Below are 26,258 nucleotides of genomic sequence, written 5' to 3' on the forward strand. Positions count from 1 at the left end.
TGTATATATTATGTATACCTACGCACGGTGTAATACTTTTGGCAAATGCTATATAAGCAATGCACTGGCAACGCGAAACCAAACACTTTGTTGAATACGTAGAATATCGAAGCCAATGTTTCGCGATGCAAACGAGTGGTAAAAGGGAGGCTGGTTGCACGTGGATCGAATAGTACGCATAATTGTGTCGAGTATCAATTTACAGAGCGCTGCTTGCATTTTCATCAGCGTTGCGAGGATATGACTCGTGGAATGGCAGCTTTGCCCGGTGTAGCCTGCATTACCTGATCGCGTAAATATAGCAGCGGCCTCGGTTGCAATTTTGAAGCCTGTCGCACGTAAATAAAGTTTGCTGGACCGTGGAAATTAATTAGTACCAAAGGGTAAAATATAGGGAAAATTATTTGCCGGACCTGTAGCGCTTTGCTGTCGAACCAGCAGCACAGTAAAATTTCATATTAAAGCACCGCAGTTTCAATTAAAACACTATTTTCGCTTTTATTAGAGCGCAAACTAAATATGGAATTGCTACATTGTAATTTAAAGCTTTCCACATTGTCCTGGAAATCACGCTCTAAATTGTACCGTTAATTTATTACAACTGCATGCAGTTTTTATCAGGAATCGAAAATATTTAATAGAGATATGGAAGATAAATATGATGCTGGAAAATGGAGCAGCAATGTGCTAGCAACACACGTGTGTTGTGTGTGTATATATATAACGCACGTGTGGAGGAGAGAACGGTTGTGCGTGGCTTCGCAGTGTCCGATGGTCGTAAAGGTGTATATGTATATATATAAGAATGTTTTTGCCGAGGCAAGGAGGGCGACAAAAGGGACATATGGAGGATCGGTAAACGACTGCGTGTTAAGGGTACACACATAACGCCTTCAAATTATAGACTGGCCACAGTCCATCCATCACGCTGGGTCCATGAGACCTAGGGTCCCGAGGTACCGCCCCGCCATTTAAGTCGTTAGCAATTTCCTGCACGGCACTATTTTCGGGCCCAAATTCCATATGGTCCGATAATATCCGATAATACGACTATAACCTTTCTCTCTATCTTCCTCTTGCGATACCCTTCGACCATCCAGAAAAAAAAGCTTTCGATACATTTTTACTAAAAAAAAAAATGCTCTCTCTATCAAAACGGTAATATCTCGTTTCATCGGATAACGTCCATTTCATCCCCTCGAATTTCAAATAATTTTTATAACTCACAAATTTTGCTGTTTGCGACTGTACACTTTTCTCTTCTTCCTTTAAAGTGTATTAGAATTTACTTTAAGGTCGAAAGAGTGAAATATAGCTACGCGTTGCGTTTCGTGGTTTCAAGAGAGAAAAAAATGTATCATAAAGATAGAGGAATAAAAACTATTAAGGCCTATTATTCTCTCGCGAATGACCCTCCGTTTAATTTCTTTTTATAATTTTTTCTGCGTTGATCAAGAAAATCGAGAATTATTTACGCAACTCTATCGGTAAATCTCTGTGCAGAGAGCTATGTAGTTATTCGCTGAGGAAGAGGGCGTTAGCGTCCAGACGTTACTCTCACGCTCTCGGTAGATAAAGTGGAAATTATTGAATAATTAAAATACAATATTTTTATTAATCATTCGCAGATCCCTCTAAAATAAGCGATTTGAGGACTATTGGCACGCAGACTTTAGAGGATGTTAACAGTTATAAGGAAAGAGCGAACGTTAAAGGAAGCTTCTCTTTACCTTCGTGCTTTTATATGGAGCAAAGAAGATCGGCTATGTTTTGGCATTCCGATGATGAACCTGCACCACAATGGTTAATCGAGGAAGCTCTCAATAAAGGGAAAGAGATTTGCACAGAGTATGTAAATTTTTATATTTATAGAAAATTTATAAAAAAAAAAGAGAGAGACTTGATTATTTATTATTCACAATTTATTCAATCGAGGTATGAAACAACCATTTCAAAACTTCAGAGGGAATTAAATCAAACGAAATCGCAACTCAAAGAAACCATTGAGCAGAAAGATGTAACTCAGTACCAATTTGAAAGGTTTTAATAATACTTTATTTGGAACGTAACACGTTATATCGTAAATAATGATACAAGAATGTTAAATCTTATAGGGCATTAGGAAATATGAAGTCGGAAGCTGAGAAACAATACGAAGCTATGCAGGAAAAGATTGTAGATATTTGCACTTCTATATTAGACAAATTCCAGTCGAGCATCATTTACGATGATACAGATTATAAGCATAATAGAAGGGCTAAGCATTGCGGAGAACTGTCGAAGAATCTACGGAAAAAGGTAATGAGTCAATCGTTTTGTTTCCGGTAATTACATTGAAACTATCATTTTTTAATGTTTCAGCTGCAAAGAAATTCGAAAACTTTGGCTAGAATGAAAACAGAGTTAAGGATAACCAGGACAGCATTGCGCGAAAAATCTGAGAGCTTTGAGACGTTGAACAAGTGGTTCGTAAAATTAAAACTGCAATTGGACACTACCGAAGTCAGCATGCGTGAATTACTAGCAGAGAATTCTTTGTTGCACAAAAAAAATGAACAAAGCAAAGAGTGCATCGAGTGTAAAACGAGAAAGGAGCCTGATGACAAGAATAATCCATCTCTGATTAAAGAATTACAAAAAAGTAGAGAAATTATAAATCTGAAGAAAAAAGCTGAGGAAGACAATATCACTATTACACAATTGCGAAACAAGTGAGTTTGTTTTGCATTGGAGAAGCAGTGTAATGATATATTAATAAAATAATAATATCTGTAGATTGCAACGTCTAGAATCAGCACACAATAATAGGGGTATTCTATTAAGTAATTATAAGAATCAAATAAATGATCTCGAGAAAGGAAAGGATCAGCATGAAAACAAGATTAAACAGTTGGAAAATGAAAATAATAATTTGCGAAGTACAGTGGTTCAATTGAAGTCGAAAGTAAGTTTTCGTTATAATTTTTTAAGGTAGTAAAGGATAGCACATTTGCAATGAATAATGATTATTTATAGGCATCCTATCTGACTAAGGAGAAAAGCAAGTTGCTAAAAGATGTACAAGCTTTACAGCGGAAAGCAGAGGCTTTAAATATAAATTACAATAATGAGCTAATATTCATGAAAAATAACTTAGAGATATCGAACAATTGTAATATTGAATATTATAACGCGTTTAAGGAATTTTTAATGAAAATGAAGTCATACGAGGAAAAAATTGATGCAATAGAAACCACTGAAAAATCTGATGAAGGAAAAGGCACCATAGTAAGAAATAATTTAATTTAAAAAATGGCTTGATCATACTGGATATTAAATTAAACTGTACACTTTCAATGTTACTAGACACAAAACTGGAAGGAGGACTTGCGGGATATAATTTCACAAAAATCATTTGCTAGTAATCTGGCAGAGTTTTTATTTCAGCACTTGGTATCAAAGAACACCTCATGAAACTCGTATACAAGTATTAGAATTAAAAATTAGCTTAAATTTATTTTCAAAACATCCATTAATTATTAAATTTCTATACGTGGTTTATCATGTAATTCAATTATAAAAAAAAATTCGTAATGCAAGTCAAATATGCCAATGATAATTTGTACCGCATATCAAATGATTAAAATTAGCGCTTATACGAAAATCCTTAAGATAATACAGCTGAATGAATAAGTTGAATGAAGAATGTCGCCAGAAAGCAGCTGCACGGTTCTTCCTTCACCAATTTCATAAGGCCTAGTATATATATATATATATATATATATATATATATATATAATATTCATAATCATAATCCTAATAGTGAGTAATGAAAGAACTAAATTTTAAGTATATTTTTATGCGCTTAAATGTTTAATAAGTTGATAAATTTAATTGTCGTTCTCAATGTCAGTGGTGCTGGTGCTCTCTGCGTCCGGTGCATTCTGGAGCTGAGCGCTATGGACCCTCTCGTAGCCATTCTCCCCAAAGATCTTTCTTCCAGGAATACGATCGTCATTCTTCACGGTAACTTCCGTTCCAATCTGAACTGGCCACGGTACCTTGCCTTCATCCCTGCCAGAAATTTGATTGGATATTTTTCTGCCGTCCTGATTGGAGTCGTATCCCTCGCCCTCCTTAGTGGGTCCTTTGCGTCGAGATTCATCGTCTTGATAATTGGTGTATGGGCGATCGAGGAAGCCTGTTCTCTTGGAATAAAAGTCGTATACATCATAAGGATACCGGTATCGATACTTGTTGGGATCGACGTTTCCTGGAATTCGCTTGTATAAACCATCATTACCGATCTGTGCTCTCATCAAGCCGTCGTAAGGTCTCGGATAGTTTCTAAGATCTACTGGTTTCCGGACAACTTCTGGCAAAGTCGCGTAATAAATAATTCTTTTCGGCTTCGGTGCTGCGGGTCTGTTCCTATCGTACGTGGTCAGATCGTCCTCCCTGTAACGATCGTAGTAGAAAGGGTCGTGTGGACGCACGTAATAGTCTCTTCCGGTTCTGTAGCGATCCGGATAACGGTAATTATAGGTAACCGGAGGGCGATAATGATAGTCGTAGTCCCTTTCTCGAATCGCATTTCTGTACCATGGCATGTCATAATCATCGTATGGTCTGGTCGCAGGCATGTCTCTCGACTCTCTGTTGCTTGTGAAGAATCTCCCGTAGTGTCCGGTAACAAAATCAGCACGGGGTGCTTCGTAACTCCTGAAACTCGCTGGTGGCAGCACCATGTCGTCCCGATCTTGCTGAACAATTTGGTCCAAAGTTTGCCTCTGACGAATCTCCACCGAAATCGGCTGCTTCGACCATCCTTCCGGTGCGTCATCCTGCAGACGAGCCTCGCGAACGCTCTTCGAACTGCCAATCTTTTCCATCTTCCTTCCGGAGTCCATGTCAGTCACAACCTCGATCTGCCTACGTACTCTTGACAATGCCTTCTTCTGCCGCAACAATTCATCCAAATCCTGGTCCACCGGCACGTGCTCCGGTAGGGGTCGCGAGATCCTTACCTTCAAGGTCGTCGTCACTGGCTTTTCAGTACTTTCCATTTGGTCATTGTGGTCGATATCGTGGATCGTCTCCACAGCAGGCAAATCGTCGCCCACTTGTTGTTTCTTCGGATTGGGTAAACTGTAGAGCTTAGGCTCATCCTGCTGGAAGTCCTCGGATGTTGGTGGCCTTTCCGGTTTGTCCACTGAAATTTCGCTCCTCGCAGATCTTACATTGGCCCGAGCAGTGTCCAGTGGCGCGAACCGACCCACACCACTCACGGAGCGCACCTCGAAGGCGGAATTCTCCGATCGCGGCCAAGTAGGATGATCCGAACTTTCGTCAGATTCCTCGTAAGGGCTGATTCGCCATGCCTCCCCTATACCCGCTGCTCTGCTCCTCGCCAACAGAATCAGCCATAACCATATTGTCGACAGCACGAGATATCGCATCGTATAACTTGTCTAAAACTGAAAAAAGCATCGTTAATTTACAATGAGCGTAAATAATGCGAGTCGTTCGCTGTAGTTTATTGTTATAGCAAGTATACTTGTCGCGCGAGTGCGCTATATCATTAATGGTTTCTCGTTATCCGTGAAAGCATTCGCGAGGATGCTGGTAAAAAGGAGTCCGAGTGAATGTCAACGAGGGCGAGTTTCACACAGCGAAATGGCCGGTTTGTGGAAAGCTGGCGTTACAGATTTACGCCTGTTGGTACTTCCGGTTCCCAAACGATCGGCTCGAGTCGGATCAGATCGTCCTCGAATGCGGAGGACCTTTTCGTTCCAGTACGTGGCAAAATGAACCCACCGATTCTCCGTAACAAATATAATTTCCTAGCCGTTTCCGCGCTATTATACGGCTTTCCGGCCACCTCGTAGATCCGGCCCGGACGATTGTTTAGCGGTGCATGCTACCGTGTCATTCCCACTTGAAATCGAAATACAGCACAGCTTGCTAATTCGTTCGAGACAAAAAAGTTCAATGCACGGTCAACTATAGGCCCGGATGCAAATACACAATTTTCAGCTTCTCACGGATCACTCGAATATTTTCTATCAAACTTATTTTTCTCTCTTGAGACAGACCCTCTGTAGACGTAAGATCAACATATTGTGCTTTCTAGCTTATTCCATCATAATTACATGTTTACTTCTGATTCAAATTTGAACATTATTTTCTCCCGAATATTTATAGATAAGTGTAGTTAAGCTTAGAGTAATTTGCTTCTTATAATAGAATCAAGTTTATATAAGACTTTGTCCTAACCAAATAACCGTCTCTTTCCCATTTAAAGCCGACATATAATAAAGTCTACTAATTCGTTCGAAACACAAATGTTCGATACACGGTCAACACAAGCCCGGATTTAAACACACAATTTTCAGCTTCTCCCGAATCACTCGAATATATTTTCTATCAAGTCCATTTACTCTCTTAATATATACAGTGTAGATATAAAATTAACACATATCGCGTTTTAAACTTGATTTTAGTATAATTAAATATTTATTATATTTTCATTCAAACGTGGCATTTATTTTCTCCTTATATTTTTCAACTAATAGTGAAATTTACCAAAGTCTGTCGGTTATAAACGTAAATTCATATCAGATTTTGTTCAGACTAAATAACCCTGTCTTTCCCATTTAAAGTCGAAATACAGCAAAGTTTGCTAATTCGTTCGAAAACAAAAACATTGAATATACGGTTAGCTATTAGCCCGGATTCAAACACAGAATTTTCAACTTCTCACCGATTACTCGACTATATAATTTCTGATAAAACTTTTCTTCTCCCATAAAAGAGACCATGTAGATGTAAAATGAAAAAATCACACTTTATAATTTATTTCAGCATGGTTAAATATTTGATTTAACTCCAAAGTATGGAATTTATTTTCTCTTTAATATTTATGGATAAGTATAGTTAAACTTACTAAAATTTGCTCGTTATCGAATCAAATGTGTATCAAATCTTGTCTGAACAAAATATTTTCGTCCTTGGAGAACGCTGATAAGCAAGATTTGAAAATGTTTTTATATTGCTGTAACGCTACGCATGGGAAATCGCAAGACTCTTGCTGATCCTGCTTGTATTTACACGGTATATAATTTTTGTAAATCAAATAACGGTATTGTTATTGAAAATAAAAACCTACATAATTGTCCAGGCGATTGAAAATGAACTCTATAATTATCGACGATCGAAATATAATAATTTGTAGAAATTTGCCCTGATTTACAGATTAACGTTATAAAACTGCTGGCAAAATGTTAATTGATTAATTAATGACTTTTATGATGTTTAACCATAGCTAAAATTCAGATGCGTGCTTAACAAGCTAATTTGGCTGTTGGTTGATGACATAAATGAAGATAAATGTATTTTATATGACGGAAGAATCGCAAATTGAGACGACATGTCACGATATAGCGGAACAAATCCTTAAACTCGTTTTACCAACGTTTTCCTACACTGTAAATACCGGCACACAGTTATCTTTGTGACTTTACAGTTACGAAACATTCACAGAACAAATTTTTGCACACAAGCAAAACGTAATTTTCTTTTATTCGCACGTTTGATTAGATTAATGGATGCGGCAAAATAAGTCAATTAATTAAGTACCAGTGGGAAAAACATTGGAATCACGAGTCACGCTATATACCAAAGTAGATAGTCAAGTAAAAGATAAGTAAAATTGTATTATTCCAACTAAAGATGAAGATCGAATAAATAAATGTGAGAACTTTGGGTAGAAAAGTGCAGAGAAATTAATTGTTTGAATTCAAAATTGATTAGCTACCTGGTAATCCACAATATTCGCGCTCCTGATGTCCTTGCCTCCTCGGAGTTACCGTGATTACTACCGGCAGTACCGGCATCCACTACCGTTTCAGAGACTCACAGTCGTTACCTGCCGGTTTGCCCGGCTTACCCCTGCTTCCTACATCTCCATACCGCTCATTTGTCGCATGGATTACACCTCTACAAGTAACATTATTATCATTATCGATGCATCCTTAATTACACTGCATCGCTCTCCAAAACCTTCATGCATGATACTTGACAAAACTATCATAAAACTGAAATTTCATAAAACTGTGTGTAAATTGTATTCTGTCGATTGGTTCAATACTCTTCTTATTTTATCGGCTCGTTATTTAGTTTAAATAAAATACAGCAATAACTATATAAATATATATGCAGTCCTTTGTTTATTAATGTGAAAAATAGGACAGCTACTTTCCTTGAACTATTATTACTTTAGAAAGCTACCGGATAGTCTATTTTATTGACATATCTTTAAAATGATTTTTACAAGTTAATTTGATTGTAATTTGTTTCAAATATTTTTTATTAATCCTTATAGGAATTAAATTATATAAGATTAGATTTTTAAGAAAATACAGTTAATTATTTTGAATAATTGAATATTTTTTAAGTCGAGCCATGTTGCTGCAGGTATTTGTACATGTACAAACTACTGTCGAGAGATATTAAAATACCACGATGTGGCTAAACAGCTGACTTGTCGGATGCACTTTATCTACTTGCAATCTGCAGTTCCCCCCCCCCCCCTCCCTCCCCCCACTTACAAGTCCTCATTAAAATTAGCACCAGCTTCTTTCCCTTCTTTCCTTTAAGTAGTTTCAGTCTTCAGACTTCAGTTCAGAAACAAGTCAGTAATCAGAATTAGAGTATCAAGGTGCAGAGTGTAATACCATGACGTAGATTAAAGTGTTATTTGATAGTAAACACTAATAAATAAGAGAAGAGTTTTTAGGATTTTTAGCTATAACTATGTATATATCGGTGGTATTCAGAGTCTTGACTCGAGCTCGATTCAAGTTCTGATACTACAGTTTACGTAACATATATTGTAGTATTTTGGTAAAGTTCGAGTGGAGCTACTGGAGGCTACTGGAGCTAGACTCAGCTGGACTCAGCTGGACTCAGCTCGAGTCACAAGTGCAATTGAGTTTCTTTTAAAATATCCCTATTAGTGAATATACCAAGTAGCCAAAAGGCCCGAAAGTTGCACATCTTTCCGAGCTCTGTTTTAAATTGCAACGAGATTCTGCAAAAATGACAGAGGAGGGTAAAAAGATTTCTTTTGGTTTCTCAAAATCAATCAAAAAACCTTTATTAAAAAATAATTTGTCAAACGAGGAGAAAAAAGTAGATTTTATCGAATGTTTGGATGAAAAAGCAATCAAAGTTATCGGGTAAGCAATGCATTCTTTGAGCATCTAAACATAACCTAAACCTAACCTATGCCATATACTCTTATTATGATGAATTTTAATCAAAAATGCATGAATTTACCTTCTTTCTATATAGAGGAGAAGAAAAAAAAGATGAGCCACTCGTTATTCCTCTATTAGGCCCAAGAACATGGCATGATAGGATATTAAATAAAGTTGACGCTGACATTTTTGAGCCCAAAACAAATCCAACAAACAGTAATGTAACAGATTCTGTAAAAATTAAAATTGAGCCATTAGATGAAACTTCAAATGGAGACACAAATAATACTAAATTGGACAGTTCAATTAAAATAAAGGAAGAGCCAACTGATAATGCAACAAATACAAGTACATCACTAGAGGAACAAGCTGTTAAAGAAATTTTTGAAGATTTAAAGTCAACAGAAACAAATGAAAACAAGACTCCTGAATTTACTTTAGCGATAACTGAAGACCAATCTTCTCTAAGGGGCAAAGAAGAGGTAAATTATTTATTTAATATAACAGCCATAAATCAATGCTTCAATATAAATATTCATTTTTTCAGTCAAGTTTAGAGGATTATGAGAAAATTCCCATTGATGCTTTCGGATTTGCTATGCTACGTGGAATGGGTTGGAAGCCTGGAAAAGGGATTGGTAAAAATGAAAAGTATGAACTTTGTTTTAACAATATACTTTTTGTACATTCTGTACGTTATCATAATCTTTATTGCATACCAATCATATATATATGTTTCATTTTATCTTTCTAAATTTTTGTTACAGAGTTGTTACTGCAGCTATACCTGAACTTCGTCCAAAAGGGATGGGCCTTGGTGCTGACAAAGTCTCAATACAAAAACATAATTCAAAAACTAAGCAAGAAGAAGAATTAAAAATTGAAAAGGGCTCATTTGTAAAAATTATAGCTGGGAAGCAAAGCAATAATTATGGAGAGATACAAGGCCTGGATGATGACGCTGGTAGATTAATAGTTAAACTAGCACTTGGAGGAAGTACCATTTCTTTAAATGAATTTATGGTCCAGCCAGTGTCAAAAACAGAATACTCTAAAAATTCTAAGGTTTTAAGTAAGTAATATAATTAACATTTCTAGAAAAGGGACATTTGAATGATGTAATTATTTGATATACTTAATGAACATTACTGCTGTTAAAGTATATTGAGGTACAAAAGTTATAATATTAAATAAGAAACTTTAGCTTCTCTGTCAAATGTCCCCATAAAATTAATAGATATAACTGAGCATATTTATATTTTTAAATTTAAGTGTTTAATTATTTTTAGATGCTACAAAGTATGAAAAATATAAAAACAAAGAAAAATCAAAAGAGAATGTAACCATATCCTCTGATAGTGAAGATAATGCAAAGTGCAATGGAGGTAAACACAAAAGTCACAAAAGAAGCTTTGAAAACCATGAAAAACAAACAAAAGAATCTGATAGAAAGAAGTCTAAAAAATATTCAGACGATTCTATGGAAGAAAGCAGTGATAGTGATAAACAGAGAAGAAAACGAAGATCCAGTAGTAGTGACTATGATTATAAGTCCAAAAAATCCAAAAAGTCTAAAAAGTCTAAAAAAACTGATAGAAGCCCTGTTCGTTCGAGTAAAAAACATAAAAGTAAAGATAAAGATCGCGATAGAGAAAGAAATAAGAAAATAAGACATTCTGAATCACCTGAAAGAAGAAAACATAAGAAACATAGACGATCTAGATCCAGATCACCTAGGAAACATTGATAAATTAAATAATTGCTATGTGTACTATAATTATTATTTAAATGATTTGTATTATTTAATTCGAATAAGTTTTTTAAAATAAATTTTTTTTTAATATACTGGGTATACAATTTTGTACAAATTTAATTAAAGTTTATTTTTATAAATTTAAAATAAGAACTAATTGTATGAAAAAGATGCCTCCTTGTAATGTTACTAAGCGGACAATAAGTTGTTTGCTGCTTGCTACGATAAATGTTTCTAGAAATGATAAGAGGGGGAAAAGTACATGTCAGTACATGTGAAAGCAAATATAAAAGTTGAAGTACATAACCTGTCTATCATGAGTACTCCTTGTATTGCCAAAGGAAAGATTCACATGATGTCAAGTGGTGCGGTCACTAATTTATTACTTAAATAATCGGTAAATATTAGAAAATTGTATTGCTTTGTTAAATAATGTTTTTAATTTTCAGCACTCCGTTTAGCATTAGTGCAACTGGCAGTCGGGGACAACAAAGCAAAGAATATAGAGCGGGCAATTTCTTATATCGAACGAGCGAAACAGCAAAAAGCTGATATTGTTGGGCTTCCAGAATGTTTTAATTCCCCATACGGAACATGTAATTATCTTATTTAAAATGATATATTTTTATAATAATACACTTTAAACAATCTTTGTTAAATCAGCTGATGCCTTATCACTTGACAATTTGGCGCCAATTTTAAATGAAATAAGATTAAAATGCCATCGAGCTATTTTCGAAATTTAATAATTTTTTATTCAAACTACAGCTCATTTTGCCAAATATGCTGAAACCATTCCTGATGGAGAGACCAGTATTGCACTTTCCCAAGCAGCGAAAGCAAACAATATTTTCATTATCGGTGGAACGATTCCGGAAAAAGAAAACGATAAATTATACAATACCTGCACTATTTGGGGACCAGATGGAGAACTGATAAATAAACATCGCAAGGTACAATTAAATCTTAAAGACTAAACTGTTAACTAACAAAAAATAAAAATAGTTCTTTTTCTCTCAGATGCATTTATTCGACATAAATATTAAAGGGCAGATGACATTCCGAGAGAGCGAATCTCTTAGTCCAGGAAATAAGTTAACAACATTTGCAATGAATGGGTGGAAAATCGGTATAGGGATATGTTACGATATCAGATTTGAGGAAATGGCTCGTCTTTATCGTAAACTAGGTAATAAAAAAGCTATATAACTGCTGATAATTTTCACCTGATTTAACAATTATTGTTTCTTAACGAAGGCTGCCACTTGTTGATATATCCGGCAGCATTTAATATGACCACTGGGCCTTTGCATTGGTCTCTGCTGCAACGTGCAAGAGCAAACGATAACCAATTGTACGTAGCTTGTATTTCTCCTGCGCGTGGTTTACCACCCGGCTATGTGGCTTGGGGTCACACACAGCTTACGGATCCTTGGGGAAAAATTCTTTGTGAGCTAGACTCTGAAGAGGATATGATTGTATCTGACATTGGTAGGAATATTGCAATATCTAAAACATACCGTTTAAATCTAATCGTATAATTTTGTTTTTGTAGATGTGTGTAAAGTTGAAGAGGTGAGAGCACAAATCCCAACTTTTATTCAGCGTCGTACAGATCTTTACGATACGATTTGGAAAGCAACTTGATAAATGAATTCTACTAAAGCTGTTTTATGTATGTACATACGTACGATACATTTGTATACAAAATCTGAATTGATTTTTTACGAAGCAGCTACTAATAAACTGTATAAATTGCAAATAATTTATTTTCATAGTTATTTAATTTTATTTTATTTTATTGTTACCAATAAAGGATTTAACATAAGTATTAATACATAAAAGGCCCCTTGATGATTGAACAACATAATTATAATGAAAAGTAATTAACAGTGTACCAGCAATATATTAAAGCTATATCTTCTAAATATTTACATCGAGATTGGATAAGATTTTAATCTTATTATAAACATTATTTTACATCGTAAGCTTAATAAAGATTGGTCGATTAATATTTTTAATATAGCAGAAGGAGGATAAAATACAATATATGATTAAAATCAAGAGAATTTTCAACTCTGCCAATTGAAAGATATATCACCTTACGATTGATTTGCGTAATATTATCATTAAAATATCAGATTAAGAAAATATCAAGTAACGCTTAAACTCAAATACTATTTAAATGAATGATGATGAGATACCCTGTACAATGAGCAAAGGACTCGAAGAGCTAATAAAAACAGTTTATTTAACAGGATATTTACCAGTTAAAGTGAACACCGCAATAAATAAATACCGAATGTGAATAGTTGCAATACGAATGCTAATCTACATATATATAATTACTGCTTACAGCTTTATTAAAAGGTTTGCTGTATAATCATAGTTTTTATGGTACAATTCGTTTAATTAATATCTACTACTTACAGCTTTTCACATATCGAAAGGTAAAACTTTTAAAATTATTTTATTTTCGGTTCACGAAATTTTTATGTATTAGATAAAAAAGAGAACGCAGCTTTAAAAAGTTCCATATGCTCTTGAAACATGCTTTTAGCTTAAGTTTAACAATTATTTCTAACATTAGGAATGAAATGTAAGAGTTACAATGAAACACACCGTAGACGTGAAAATCATAAAAGTGTAAATTATTCTTGTTCTCTTGTTACTTTTCAATCTACAATTGCATAGATATATTTATGAAAATTGAGTCCGCTGCAACCCTCTCATTAACTGTATAATAATGCTCTACTTACGTTAGCTAACAGTAAATTGTTGTCAGGATTTGCCACTGCAATTCTTTTCTACGAAGATTGCAAAAATTCTGCGGCTATATAAAATTAGCTGCAAGCACTCATAACGTTCGCTCCCAATCTTCATGCAAGCTCGTATCATAGGCAAGCTTATTATCAATATTTTTTCATTAATTTTCTAATAATCCGTACTTACGTTCGTTAAAATTTAATCTTTTAAAATAGCTCGCGGAATAATGCCAAAAATACTCTTTTCAAATCTCTTCCTCTGTTTCTCCGTTTTAAGGATGATATGTATGGACAAAGTTTATATACAATTGTTTGCATAATTGGATGGAATTTTAGCATCTAAATTTGTCTCGACGCGCAGCAAGCGTAAAATCTTGCTGCCCCTATTCCCTAATCTTTAATCAAATGCAGAATTTTATCAGCTTGCTGTGGCCTAAGAGAGTGTAAGCTAAACGCTATGCGTATAAGGATATAAGAAAGAAATAAATATTATTTAAAAATGTTAAAATGAAAGATATTTATACAATAGGCCCTCCAAGGGTTTCGCTTAAAATTAGCAAAAAATGTTAGTTTACAGCAAACGAATACTGTATAGTATACAATTAACGAATATCACCCATGAACGCTGTCCCAACCTGACACCATTATCACAATGTTACTGCAATGAAAAAATAAAAAATTTCGACAAAGTGACACCCTCGTTACGACATATATTTTCGTATTATACACTCGTATAAATATATTATCAATAAATCTTTTAGACTTGTGACAAATAAATCTTTAACGTAGATATTTTGATCGTAATACGAATATAACTATATATATATATATATATATATATATATATATATATATATATGTATAATAAAAATACTTTAGTTTCGCAATACACGTTACTTTACATCCAGCACCATCGAAAATTCTCACAGTCCCTGCTGTGCCACTCGACATACCAGAATTACGTTAATGAAATTGCCTTCCGTAATAACAATAATATACTATATACCATTATTCTCGTATAACGCTAAAATTTGCCTTGCAGCCTATAACAATGGAAAACTCATCACGATTGACGCTTCCAGCACCAATCGTTACTTATTTATCACCCGAATGAAAAATTTTATACAATTATCTATATTCTTACGCTATACATATCGCTTTAGCAACGTTCGTCCCTCTCGATTATCCGGAACTCTACGATAGCTAATTTCATGCCGTTGCCAGCTAATCGTTTTCGTTCGCAGCAGCGAACAATTATTAATCGTTAATGAATTGCAGCGTCCGCACGTGTGTCTATGTGTATGTTTGTGTGTGCGTGCGTGTGTGTATTTAATTAGGTATCTATCGCGATGGTGTACTCGCACGCGCACCATCCAATTTCTACAACTATATCTCGTGCAACATGGCTTGATGCTTACGTCATCGCCTGGACCGTTCCTTATTAGGCAAATTCCTCGGAAACTCCAAGGGAGATCCATGATTGCCCCAGTCGATGCAATTACGAGCCGAGGATGATCGCGACAAGCAGGAACAGCGAGACGATTTCTGGATCCTGGATCCTCCTCGTCGACCCCGAAGCAATTATGAACTCCTGTCCGCTGTAATCCACGTTTTCCTTTTCGTCCAGACACTCGAATTCGCAGCAACGCTCGCCAACTCGGAATCTCTTGCATTTCTGCCATCAAAAATCCATACATATATATATATATATATATATATATCAGTCTCAATTTCCCTTGCTCACACTCACACATACACACAAGTACACGTACACTCTTTCCTGGTACAAGATAAACCAGTGAAGGGAGTATCGGAGAAATCTAACGCTTCTCAATTGTAGATGGCTTTCCAGGGAACGACAAATTTTCAACGTTATAAGGTAAAAAGCTATTTCTAAACAGGAACTCCCTGCAGTGGTGCCTGTTATCCGATTATGGATCGTCTTGGCAGTTTCCCATTACAACCACGCGTCCCCTTTGCTCTCGTATCGTACCCTGCAGGGCCAGTGTAAACCCCTTTACGTATACATATATATATATATATATATATATATGCTTTCTGTATCTGTGCCAGCTCTCCGTGGTGACTTCAGCAACGACTCGTTCCAGGATCCATCCAAGCAGCAAGTGTTGAACCAAGTGACGAAAGTGTCGAGGAAGAAGATGACGAAGAAGAAGAAAGAGCGTTTATTGGAAAAAGTGGCAATCAAACGGTTTCCGGTTGATATTGAAAAGATTTTCCTCGCATATTGCACTGACGCGTCGCGTCCTTAGAGATTCGGTTCTTTTTTTTCTTTTTCTTTTTTTTTTAGAGTGCACAATATTTTCCGAAGCGAATTTATGCATAAACCCTGTTTATATTTGGCTAGAAGCTTCTACTTTATCCTTGTACCTATATAAGTAACTCGAGGAAAAATTTAAGTTTACGTTGCATATGTGAATCTTGCATGACGCGAGGTGTGCGATAATGCGCGACGCGTCGTACATCGCTTTGGTAGTTTTGTTTCCGGATACTCCATTAGAGGGGGAAAAATGGCAAGAATGCAAGCCATTTCCAAACTGCGGTTTTGCACGATCCATCCGCAGTGACCTTGCTCCTTGCTTAACTGGTGATATTGCTCACTGCCTACAAGACGCATATTTTTCTTCGCAAATAAATACTATTTTTGTTTTATTCCTTCTTTCGTTAAATTTTAACGAAATCTCACCCATTTTTTTGTTCATAACGTTATTAAACGAGAAAAATGCTAACGATTTGGATTTTTTTGTCGTTTCTGACCATTTATCACTAGAAATGAAAAATATTGCGTTCAACGGAAGATATCGGTTTTAGCGCAAAGTAGTATATTACTTCGTAATGATGAATATATTAGTTTTATCGTCTATAGGATACATGATTTATCTACCGAGAAATATTAATGCATATTTCAGTTCATAAAATCTATGCAGATTTTCCTTGCGAGTTGGTATATGTAGCTAAGGTCAAACAGGAGTTTTCTTGAATTTTATTTTTACCCTTGGATCTCTTTTTATCGAAAACAACGATCTAATGCAGTGTCACGATAGCCGCAACGGAATATCAGTTATATTGTTAAACCTCGTACTTTTATTAGAAATTTTGATAATAAAGGTTGAAACTCGAGCAGTAACTTAGTTTCGCGTTAGTGCAAAGTAAAAAAGCTCAGTGCTGTCAGTTATTTCAAGTGTCTTCGATTCGCCGCGCTAATTAATTTAACCGACGTTCTCCTCGCGTATTTTTCTGTTTTTATTCCACACTATAAATTTTGTAACTCGATAAAACGCAACGTATCGAATGGTACTAGCGCTCTGTCGGAATAGCGTCTTAAAAATGTCGCTGAGAAGGTAGCACGAGTTTGCTGGTCTTTATGCAAAATGTACAAGCGAACGAATCGTTAATATTGGTCAATCGATAAACGAATGGGAAGATATAATTTCTAAAAATAGTACACACAAATATGTGGCGAGTTGATAGATTTTCAGCTATTTTTTTACCGTGAATTTCTTTATCCACACAATCGCAAAGCACGCAAGTTTTCTGTTCCTTCGAGCATAAACGTGAGAATGATATTATAATCACACGGTACGTATTAGCATAAAAATTAAAATCATCGCGTGTAACTCCATATATATATATATATATATATATAGTATGGTGACCCGCATGAAAAAAGGAGAACAACGGTATAATTCGTCCGATAGCAGGAGGAGAAATTTTACGATACAAGAGCAAGAAACTTGGAGCCACTGGTCAAACGGATTTCAATAATTTTTCCAATTGTGCGGAATGACTAATGAAATGGATGAGATCAGTTCTTCCTTTAAATCTTGCAACAAAACGACGAATAACTGAACGTCGCGAGAATGCGAGATAGTTGGATATTTTTAGTGATCAAGTGGCACAACGCCTGCATGGTAACCTGCCAAGGAAAATTTTTATGCAAAGTCTATATATATATACAGATCGAATTTCGAAACATCTCGTTTTGAATCAGAATTCGATAAAACAATTAGAGAACCATCCGTTTAAGCGGAGGATCCTCGCGACACGATTCTTAAATAAAATTTACCGATTTATCTTGCTTCGGTAATGAGAAGAAAAAAATAACAAGAATCATTGAGAATTGTTTTAGCCAAGGGTGAATATTTTACAGATAAGTATCATCTTTAACATAAATTACGTTTTATTGGAATAAAAGTGTTCTTGCTACACCATTACACTTTTCTGGAAGGTTTTACACGTTGGAAAGTTAAGCTTAATCGATTATGAAAATGCAATTTTCCTTGTCGCTTTTACGGGAAACTCTATATGTATTGTTGCATTTACACACACACACACACACACTACATTCGCACACTGACATTAAACAAACATTGTTCACGTACAATTAAACGATCGTAGATAGGAGGCACGACATACTAATTCCAACAATGGTATATATATATATATATATATATATATATATGCTATATACTATAGCCACGCGTTATTGATAGCACAAAATTTACACTGCAAAAAATTTGATCGACGCAGTGAGCATTATTCAATGTTATAAACTCGGCGTAAAAAATCTGAGGAGGTAGAACATTTAATAGTACCAATGCAATGTTTTTTATGAGTTTAGAAAGGGTGGTTAAAAAATGAGGGGAGTGGAAAACGCTTTAAGAGCTCCGGAAAAGCGCGTCTGACCCTGAACATTGCATCCTGATTAACGAGAATCTCAGGCACTTTGGAGCGGTGCTTCGCAATAAGCTTAATATACCGGCGAGATTCAAAGTTAACCGCATTTAGCAAGTATATATATATATATATAAGTCTCTCGTGTTGCGAATGATTTTACTATAGATTTTTCATCGTGACGGATGAGAGTTGTTAAAGTGAATTATAAAATTTGATTTTACTTACGTACGGCGGTGAGCAGTAAATAGCTTTGCACCACATAGGCTCGGAGTGATAACAGACGCACAAGCTGCAGACTGCTGGTCCTGGGACATAAAGGAGACCATGTCTAACCGTGCCCCCTTGAAAGTCTGTACAATTTTCTTCCAGTGCACCTGTAATGCATCCGACTTGAATGATAGCATTGCGTTGACAAGCAACGTAACTTTGTTTCTTTCCTGCCCGTTGCGCTCGTCTATCTTCCTGTGTGAAACTTTCGCGTTCTACCTGCGTCTCTTTAAATCCCGAATTGGCGAATAAAATATATCGCGCGAAGAATATTTTCGACAGCCAAACGTTGGAATAAATAGAGAAGCATATATAGTTGAAAATATCTCGTTTATTTTTAGCAGGTCGATGTGGAAACTAACCAGTGCTGGTTCACGACATTATTTTTTCATATTAAAACAGCTGTATAAATTATTTTCTAAATAAACATTATCTAGGCTATAGTTCTAAAAATAGCACTGGTATAGGGTACATTGCAGAGGGGAATAAACTCATGGGAATTGGCTATTATTGTGTACACGCTGGAAAAGCGCGTACGGTCGTACTATATTTGTATTATTGTTTTTCGGAGAGAGAAACACGTGTTAATATTATATTATTAGAAAATATAGAGCGAGTATTTTTGTGGTAATAAGAGAGTTTTTGCGTGACTTACTGGTGTTCCGAGGAAGAATCAGTAAAAGTAGCACGAGAAGGCTAATTGTCCAAGCAAGGGAATCTGGAGGAAGGTACGAAGGTCCCTTCATGATCCTCGATAGTAGCTTCGATGGAAAGAATAGGATCACCGGGAACCTCGGCTGTCCACCGAACCGACTACTCCAGTAACCTCCGGGCTCGAACTGGAGGCAACAATTATAAATCAACATTATATTAATCCCCCTTGCAAGCTAATCTCTTAATTCTTGTGCAAGGCTTTTTTAATTAATAAATAATATCATATTGGTGATTAGAGTCACGATGCATTTTAAACGGTGACAAGCGTCAATGATCTTATCCAATTGCAAACGAGGACCTTTTATATTCTTTGAAGTCTCTAACTAAATTTCTAAACTGGTACCAATAACAATGTTAAATGTTACGTTTGCTGCGGTTTTGAAATTCGCGATTTTAATTGTCCTAATTTTTGTCGCTTAAAACCTTCCAGTCTAATTGTAAGTGTTACGATATATCGTGCATCACTAAATTTTTCAGATGTTTAATCAAGGCAGTTGAAAAAATTTAATAAGGCTCTCTTCAAAAGTTTAAGGGTTAACCCAAAGTTTGTAGAAACTTTGGAATTTCACGAAAATCATGAATTTATTTAACGTTTATTTGAAGTGGCAGTGAAAGAAAACAGAGTGTGTGTAAAGCAATTCTAATGAAATAGCAGACGTGGATTATGATGACAATGCGAGGAAGAGAAATGTGCTTTTATTTATAACCTTGCGAAGCTTTAACATTGAGCTTGCTAAAACCTGAAATCAGCTTAGCTTCTAGGCTTGACAATAAGCTTATAGGAACAGAGGTTACATGTAGTGTAACATGCTTATCCTATTTAATTGTTCGTGTTCTCTCAGATGAGTTAAAAACTAGTGATTGAAGCTGGCTTAAATGTTCTACAAAACTGTCCTCGTCCAATGAAAAATCACTTAAGATAGCTCTGGATCATTATTAAAAAAATATCTCTTTTTTAATTGTACGAACCATTACAACTAAGTACCAAGGGGAATTTTTATTTTTCGCTGTAGTATAACACTTATAAATTATTGATAGGACTTTGCAAAGTTTCGAAGACCTTATTCTATATCTCGCATTTTGTTTTAGACTCCTTCATAAACAACCTTTGAATAAACTGACAGCTTAGAGATCGTAAGCCTTTTGCATTTTATAGGCACGGATATAGCTAGAGTACTGAAGCAATTAAAGTGTTGAAACCTGGTTAAATTGATCAAGTTTTTGGTTGCGTTGGAGAGCTTCGATTTGAATTTCAAACTTTCCATTTAAAGATTTATAATCTGCACGACAACCATTAAAGTAGTTAACATTGATTGTAACGAAGTCTCTCGAACGCGGATAGTTCTCGCGTGCAACATTTGTCAGCAGACCCTTTGTCCTGCGTTTCGTCCTATAATCATCCCGAATGATTTGTGTTGTGGAAATTAATCGGTATCCGGTGTCATTAGTGAACGGCGATGAGCTTGCCAAACTAATTACGAAATTTTCCATTCAGAGTTCTCGAACACGCGACTAGACTTCGATGGGATTCCTTCCCTAGGGAAAATTCGACTAATCAAACTTCAACAATATCGAGACTTCATGAAAATTTTGGAAGAAACCGAAATTGTATTAGAAGGACAGAAAACAGTCGTGAAAAAACCAATCACTCGATGATTAGATCAAGTTATCAAAAATTAAGTGAGAACTAACAAGAGAGAGGTTTTATCAGCAAATGAAAACTCTGTAACACGTTCAAAGAGATTGCCCATTTCTCGCAAAAACGTTTATGCAGCCAAAAATAAAGTTTTCTAGTACATAAACGACTAGTTTTTACCAACTTACTGGCAATTTATCGTATTGATTTTCAAAAATTATTTTTCACTCACACAAAAAATGTATTATATGAATCATTATAAAATAAAGCATGTTCGATTAATTTAAAAATAAATAAAAAAAACTTTAATCGTTGTCTCGATTTACTCATTGATAACATCCTTTAAGCAAACAAATATCTATTATAAAATTACTCGACTACAAAGATTAATTGGTATCCAATTAGGATGAAAAATAACACGAATTTAAAGAAATATCACGTGACTGGTTATAAAATAGTATCTATATATAAATTTGAAGCGGTATAAACTGACTAATGAGTCAGACTTTGAAATATCAGCAAAACGATCATTTCGTTATAACGTGCGAATGAGAAAAGAAAGAGAAATGGTTTGAACAAAAGAGGATTATTGGATGGAAAGTGGACTAGAGTGAGCCATGCCAGTGCGGTTGGAATAAGTTAAAGGAAGAAAGATCAGAGCTGGTGTCGGTTAAATTGAATGGTGAAGTGGACGCAACCGGAAATGAGGGTTTTCTCGCTATCTGATCGAAACAGAATCGCGGTTTACCTCTGATGGAGAGCAAAGGCATCGTTCTCTCTCTCTCTCTCTCTCCGTCAGGGTCTGTCGTCTAAGTTGTACAGGTTGCGTTGGTCTCCTCTTCCGTTCGCTCGTTAGGAGAAGTTTCTCGTGTCAGTCCATGTGTGTGCACGGTGGGTGAATTGGTGGTGGGGGGTGTAAAATTTGCAAAGTGGACTGGTCGTTGGTTTTCGTGCGGCTGAGACAGGGTGAATATGGAGCGGAGGAGTCGCGGTGAGCGATCGGTATGCGATGATCCTGCAGGGTTGGAGGGAAACCGGTGGCTGCCACGGGACAGAACGGCTCGAACCAGGATCGACGTGGTGCTGCGTGTTTGCCTGCAGCCGACCGACTGACGACTGACTTAGCTCTCTATTCTGTCGCAGTGAGTACCGCCTGCGTTGGTTCGCGGGTCGATCGAACACGTTCTGCAACTCGCCTCGCCCCACCTCGACGAGTACCACCACGGACCACCGTCGGCAAAGCCACCCCCAACGTAAGAGCGCAACGCACCCGCTCTGCCACCACCACCATACTCCTCACTCTTTCCAAAAACCGCAACATTCTCAACTCTTATTTATTTATTCGCTACGCGAAATTATTCAAATATTGTCTTCTGTATATTATATATATATATATATATATATATATATCGGTTTTTTTGACAACAATAATTATCGTCCAATCTCAATCGTGTCCTGATAAATCAATTGGTGAGGTCGTTATAATTGCAAACCTGATCCAACTTGGCAAATCTCACTCGAATCAATACTCAAACTCGAGTATAACAAATAATTTTATTTTCTTCGTGTCTCCTCAAGAGAATTACTCGTCGGTGCAACAATGCTAACGCAGAGAGGCGAATTTCATGAATCGAGATTTGCAAGTTTCGAGCTCTCGTTAGTTCATAGCTAATTACATGGGAGAAAATATTAGGGAAATAGAAACGTGCAGTGCACTTCTAAGTACAGTTTAAGGACAAGTTTGCAATAGCTTTACGCCAAGCTCGAGTCTATGTTCGAATAAGGTCAAGAGTCATGTGCGAAATAAACCATTTTGGTTTTTCTGAAAATTTTATGAGCTACGAGTTTTCTATAGAACTGGTATTTTACGTGAAAGCGTGTAAGGATGATATTCGAGTTACGCTTAATAGTGAGGGGGATTCTCGGAAGTAGATAGAATTATAGAGAAAGGAGAGAGGTTGTGAGTGTGCACGTATTGACTACAGCTGCTTAATAGATTTTATTCAAATAAAATGGAATCTTGCCAGTCCTCCGGAGTTGACTTTTTCCACGATTAAAGGTTCCCCGAGATTCACTTGGAATTTCAATGAATTCGGTATCATGTTACTTACAAAATTACAAAGCAAGTTTTCCTAAAAACAATTAAGTTACTGTGCGAAACGCCTCATTAATTGGTGTACCGATCTAACTCCATTAGCTCCAAAGGTTTCAAGCTTTTAGAATCATCAAAGGGGAATATTGTGTTACCAAGAACATGGCGGTATCGGTACACGAATATTGGCTTTTACATTATACACTATATACTATAACTTGAAAAAAAAGATATTTTAAAGGTGCACCCTGCTTCGAGAACTTTGACATCAATTTTTGTTATTTCAAGAGGAAATTAATCTTTCTTTTTTATTTAAGCCCATATATGGAGCGAGGATATAAACTTTGCTCTTGATTAAAGTCAATCAAACAATTTGAAAGGTTTGCTTTTAGCAAAATTCGTACAAGGTATTTTTATTTTTGCTAGAAAAAGAGTGTTAGAGTCAGCTGCAGGTAGATTGCTCCTAATGGGTAACGCGCGAAGAGGGAGCCCGTGACTGAGCCCGCTCCATCATCAGTTTTGGTGGAAACGATAGAAGAAAAATAATGTCAATAATTATACCATCGCGTTGATTCCCCTTTCTAAGAAAAATAAGTCGAGGTGGAAAAGTTGTTTCGAGAAATTGTAATGATTATAGAAACCAGGTCATTATTATATGGACAGTGTTCCACGCATACGCAACGATTGCATCGAAATTGTCATGGCAACGTATCGAACGTATCTTTTTTCAAACAAGCTTCAAGCGAGAATAAAGTGATGAAAATCACAATTCCCTCTGCACGAGTTAATTAAGGCAAGTTTTTCATTTCATCTGTAGTGGAAATAACGTTTTCTCGTCGAGTGGCACGATGACCGAGAACCTGTCACTGAATACAATCGGCAGCCGTATAACGCATTTGATGCGTGAGAAGGTAAACGATTACAAGCGCTACTTCAGAATCGAAATAATAGAAAACTCGAGACAAGATGAAAAAATATATTGGTCATTGGAAAGAGAGGATTGTTTGTGTGCTAAGAAGGAAATAAAATGTATGTATTAATTAGGAAAAGGAACGTGCCCAAGAGCGCCGTCGAAATATTCACTATCTCATCCTCGAATTTCTATGGGAACATGGGTGAGTATTCTTATTTAAATTCTGGACAAGTTATTCGAATCTTAATTTCGAGCAATACAGTGAGTGATCGATAATATCATTAAATTCCATAAATATTCTACGCTGCAAAAATCAAATTGAATTCTTATGCATTATGATGGGAAGGATTATTTAAATTCTTCGATTTCATGCAAATTGAAATCTTTCCATCGAGTAATCAGGATCAATCAGAGGTTATAAAATGTCAGTCATTCTATATAGTCTGCATCTCTTTCAGTTACACGAACACTGCCGATACCTTTTTCAAAGAAGCTAAACTTTCACGTAATTTTCAAGTTTGCGATAATATCGATTTGGAAAATATTGTTCTAGAGTATTCTGATTATTACTACGAAAAGTACAGCAAGTATCCTAAGCTATGCAAGAAAACTGAACAGCCCTCAATTCCCACAGTTGTGTAAGTAAACATTTGCAAGGTCCTCTGGTGGAATTTAAAATTTTTTCTTTTTTCTTCTCTTCGACTAACAGTGGGACGAAAAAGGAAAAACTTTTGAAAGGAGACAAGAGAACGGACGATGAAAATATTGTTAAAAATAAAACTAATCAAAAAGTATCCATACAGTCTAATGTTGCTCCAGTTTACGATTTAAATAATTCAATGACAGTGGTTCCACTCAATCACTGTGGTAGCGGGGATCGAATCAGTTCAAAGTCCGTCGCAGAAGATTTTATATTTCATAATGAGAAAATATTTAAGCCTATCGATGAATTATATCCACCTCGCTCAGAATGGCGAGAAATTGCAGATGTGATTTCTCGGGTAATTTATTATTAAGTAGAAAATGACGTTTGTTGAGTTTACAGATTAAATTTTATTATTTCTTTGAAAGAGTATTAAAATTTCAGGAGATTCTGTTAAAAGACTTAAACACTCATTGGGACGACGTTAAAGGATTGTTATTTCCAAAAAAGTTATTAAAAGAAGCTACAGTCTATCCTTTGAAATATCCTTCTCTTTTCAATGGTAAATTTAATTCTTGGAAAGGAATTTTGCTATATGGGCCACCGGGAACAGGTAAGTTTTCTCATTATTGTTACATGTATAACGAATTTGATCTAGACATTCTAACAAAGGCAATTATAATTTAATTAGGCAAAACAATGCTTGCTAAAGCCGTAGCCACAGAATCTAAAGCAACTTTTTTTAATATCACTTCGAGCTCAATTATTAGCAAATGGAGAGGCGATTCTGAAAAATATGTTCGTGTAAGTATAAGCAAACTTGTTAAAAAAGAAATAAAAACTGTAAATTATAAATAAGCCTTTTCCCAGGTTCTCATGGATCTTGCAGTATATTATTCGCCCACGATTATTTTTATCGATGAAATTGATTGGATAACTACGAACAACGGAGATTCTTCTTCAAATAATGAGCCTTCACGAAGGTTTAGAGCGGAGTTTCTTGCGAGATTGGATGGACTACTGTCTATGCAGGAAGCAACCGTAATCCTTCTGGCAACTACAAATATGCCCTGGTAAATCAACTTTTTAATAATATGCATCGCGCGATTCTCGACACTCTAAACATTGTTAAAAAAATCACAGGAACATCGATGTAGCACTGTTGCGGCGATTAGAAAGACGAATTTTTATCGACCTACCCGATGATTACACCCGTATGGCAATTCTAAAGTTTTACGTTAACAAGGATCTTTACCATACAAATCAATTTCTGGATGTGATAGAAATGACAAAAAATTATTCTTGCGCCGACTTGAAAATATTATGTAAAGAAGCATGGATGTGTCAATTACGCCCAATTTGTGAATCTTTAGAAAACAATAAACTGTCTTTAAGCGACATTCGAAACGAAAACTCGATTAATAATGTTACGTATCTTACCGATGCGTTAAAATACATAAAGCCTATAGGAAATGTTTTTGTAAAAGAATATGAGCAATGGAATAAAGACTTTGGATTATATAAGATGACTTAAGACA

General features: G+C 35.8%; 5 protein-coding genes across 10 annotated transcripts; 3 read left to right on the top strand and 2 right to left on the bottom strand.

Moving 5' to 3' along the window:
- Nucleotides 1-1,138: 1,138 nt before the first annotated feature.
- Nucleotides 1,139-3,781, top strand: LOC136778160 (testis-specific gene 10 protein-like). The gene is made up of 9 exons (XM_066734774.1): nucleotides 1,139-1,158; nucleotides 1,504-1,568; nucleotides 1,629-1,848; nucleotides 1,936-2,040; nucleotides 2,115-2,298; nucleotides 2,362-2,711; nucleotides 2,776-2,944; nucleotides 3,016-3,267; nucleotides 3,346-3,781. The coding sequence occupies exons 1-9, from the start codon at nucleotides 1,139-1,141 to the stop codon at nucleotides 3,451-3,453; spliced, it is 1,473 nt and encodes a 490-aa protein (XP_066590871.1). The 3' UTR covers nucleotides 3,454-3,781.
- LOC136778185 (uncharacterized) lies at nucleotides 3,421-7,946 on the bottom strand. 2 transcript variants are annotated; one of them, XM_066734806.1, is made up of 2 exons: nucleotides 7,796-7,946; nucleotides 3,421-5,456 (listed from the first exon to the last, which is right to left on the bottom strand). In XM_066734806.1, the coding sequence occupies exon 2, from the start codon at nucleotides 5,436-5,438 to the stop codon at nucleotides 3,870-3,872; it is 1,569 nt and encodes a 522-aa protein (XP_066590903.1). In that variant the 5' UTR covers nucleotides 5,439-5,456; nucleotides 7,796-7,946; the 3' UTR covers nucleotides 3,421-3,869. The 2 variants fall into 2 exon arrangements, with proteins under 2 accessions (XP_066590903.1, XP_066590904.1); XM_066734807.1 differs by lacking the exon at nucleotides 7,796-7,946 and adding an exon at nucleotides 5,537-5,558.
- On the bottom strand, nucleotides 7,817-22,188 carry LOC136778188 (uncharacterized). 5 transcript variants are annotated; one of them, XR_010823378.1, is made up of 6 exons: nucleotides 21,821-22,186; nucleotides 19,378-19,561; nucleotides 18,681-18,829; nucleotides 15,176-15,432; nucleotides 9,319-9,470; nucleotides 7,848-7,977 (listed from the first exon to the last, which is right to left on the bottom strand). XR_010823378.1 is itself a non-coding variant. In XM_066734812.1 (4 exons), exons 2-4 carry the CDS (start codon nucleotides 19,466-19,468, stop codon nucleotides 7,954-7,956), a joined length of 264 nt encoding a protein of 87 aa, XP_066590909.1. In that variant the 5' UTR covers nucleotides 19,469-19,561; nucleotides 21,821-22,188; the 3' UTR covers nucleotides 7,817-7,953. The 5 variants fall into 5 exon arrangements, 2 of the variants coding, with proteins under 2 accessions (XP_066590909.1, XP_066590908.1); XR_010823379.1 differs by lacking the exon at nucleotides 9,319-9,470 and having other exon boundaries at nucleotides 7,839-7,977; XR_010823380.1 differs by lacking the exons at nucleotides 7,848-7,977; nucleotides 9,319-9,470 and adding an exon at nucleotides 12,897-14,415.
- On the top strand, nucleotides 8,675-12,778 carry LOC136778182 (uncharacterized). Its single transcript, XM_066734803.1, has 10 exons — nucleotides 8,675-9,218; nucleotides 9,334-9,721; nucleotides 9,787-9,890; nucleotides 10,007-10,311; nucleotides 10,529-10,738; nucleotides 11,442-11,588; nucleotides 11,761-11,945; nucleotides 12,013-12,181; nucleotides 12,250-12,483; nucleotides 12,548-12,778. The coding sequence occupies exons 1-10, from the start codon at nucleotides 9,079-9,081 to the stop codon at nucleotides 12,637-12,639; spliced, it is 1,974 nt and encodes a 657-aa protein (XP_066590900.1). The 5' UTR covers nucleotides 8,675-9,078; the 3' UTR covers nucleotides 12,640-12,778.
- Nucleotides 22,189-22,210: 22 nt separating the features above from the next.
- LOC136778186 (katanin p60 ATPase-containing subunit A-like 2) lies at nucleotides 22,211-26,257 on the top strand. The gene is made up of 9 exons (XM_066734809.1): nucleotides 22,211-22,325; nucleotides 23,591-24,075; nucleotides 24,209-24,279; nucleotides 24,536-24,715; nucleotides 24,787-25,078; nucleotides 25,165-25,333; nucleotides 25,412-25,524; nucleotides 25,591-25,793; nucleotides 25,864-26,257. The coding sequence occupies exons 2-9, from the start codon at nucleotides 24,013-24,015 to the stop codon at nucleotides 26,252-26,254; spliced, it is 1,482 nt and encodes a 493-aa protein (XP_066590906.1). The 5' UTR covers nucleotides 22,211-22,325; nucleotides 23,591-24,012; the 3' UTR covers nucleotides 26,255-26,257.
- Nucleotide 26,258: the final 1 nt, after the last annotated feature.

Source organism: Prorops nasuta, unplaced genomic scaffold (assembly GCF_024137725.1).
Source record: "Prorops nasuta isolate Cenicafe-Biocafe unplaced genomic scaffold, Cenicafe_Pnas_1.2 PNAS00013, whole genome shotgun sequence".
NCBI classification, from domain to species: Eukaryota; Metazoa; Arthropoda; class Insecta; order Hymenoptera; family Bethylidae; genus Prorops; species Prorops nasuta.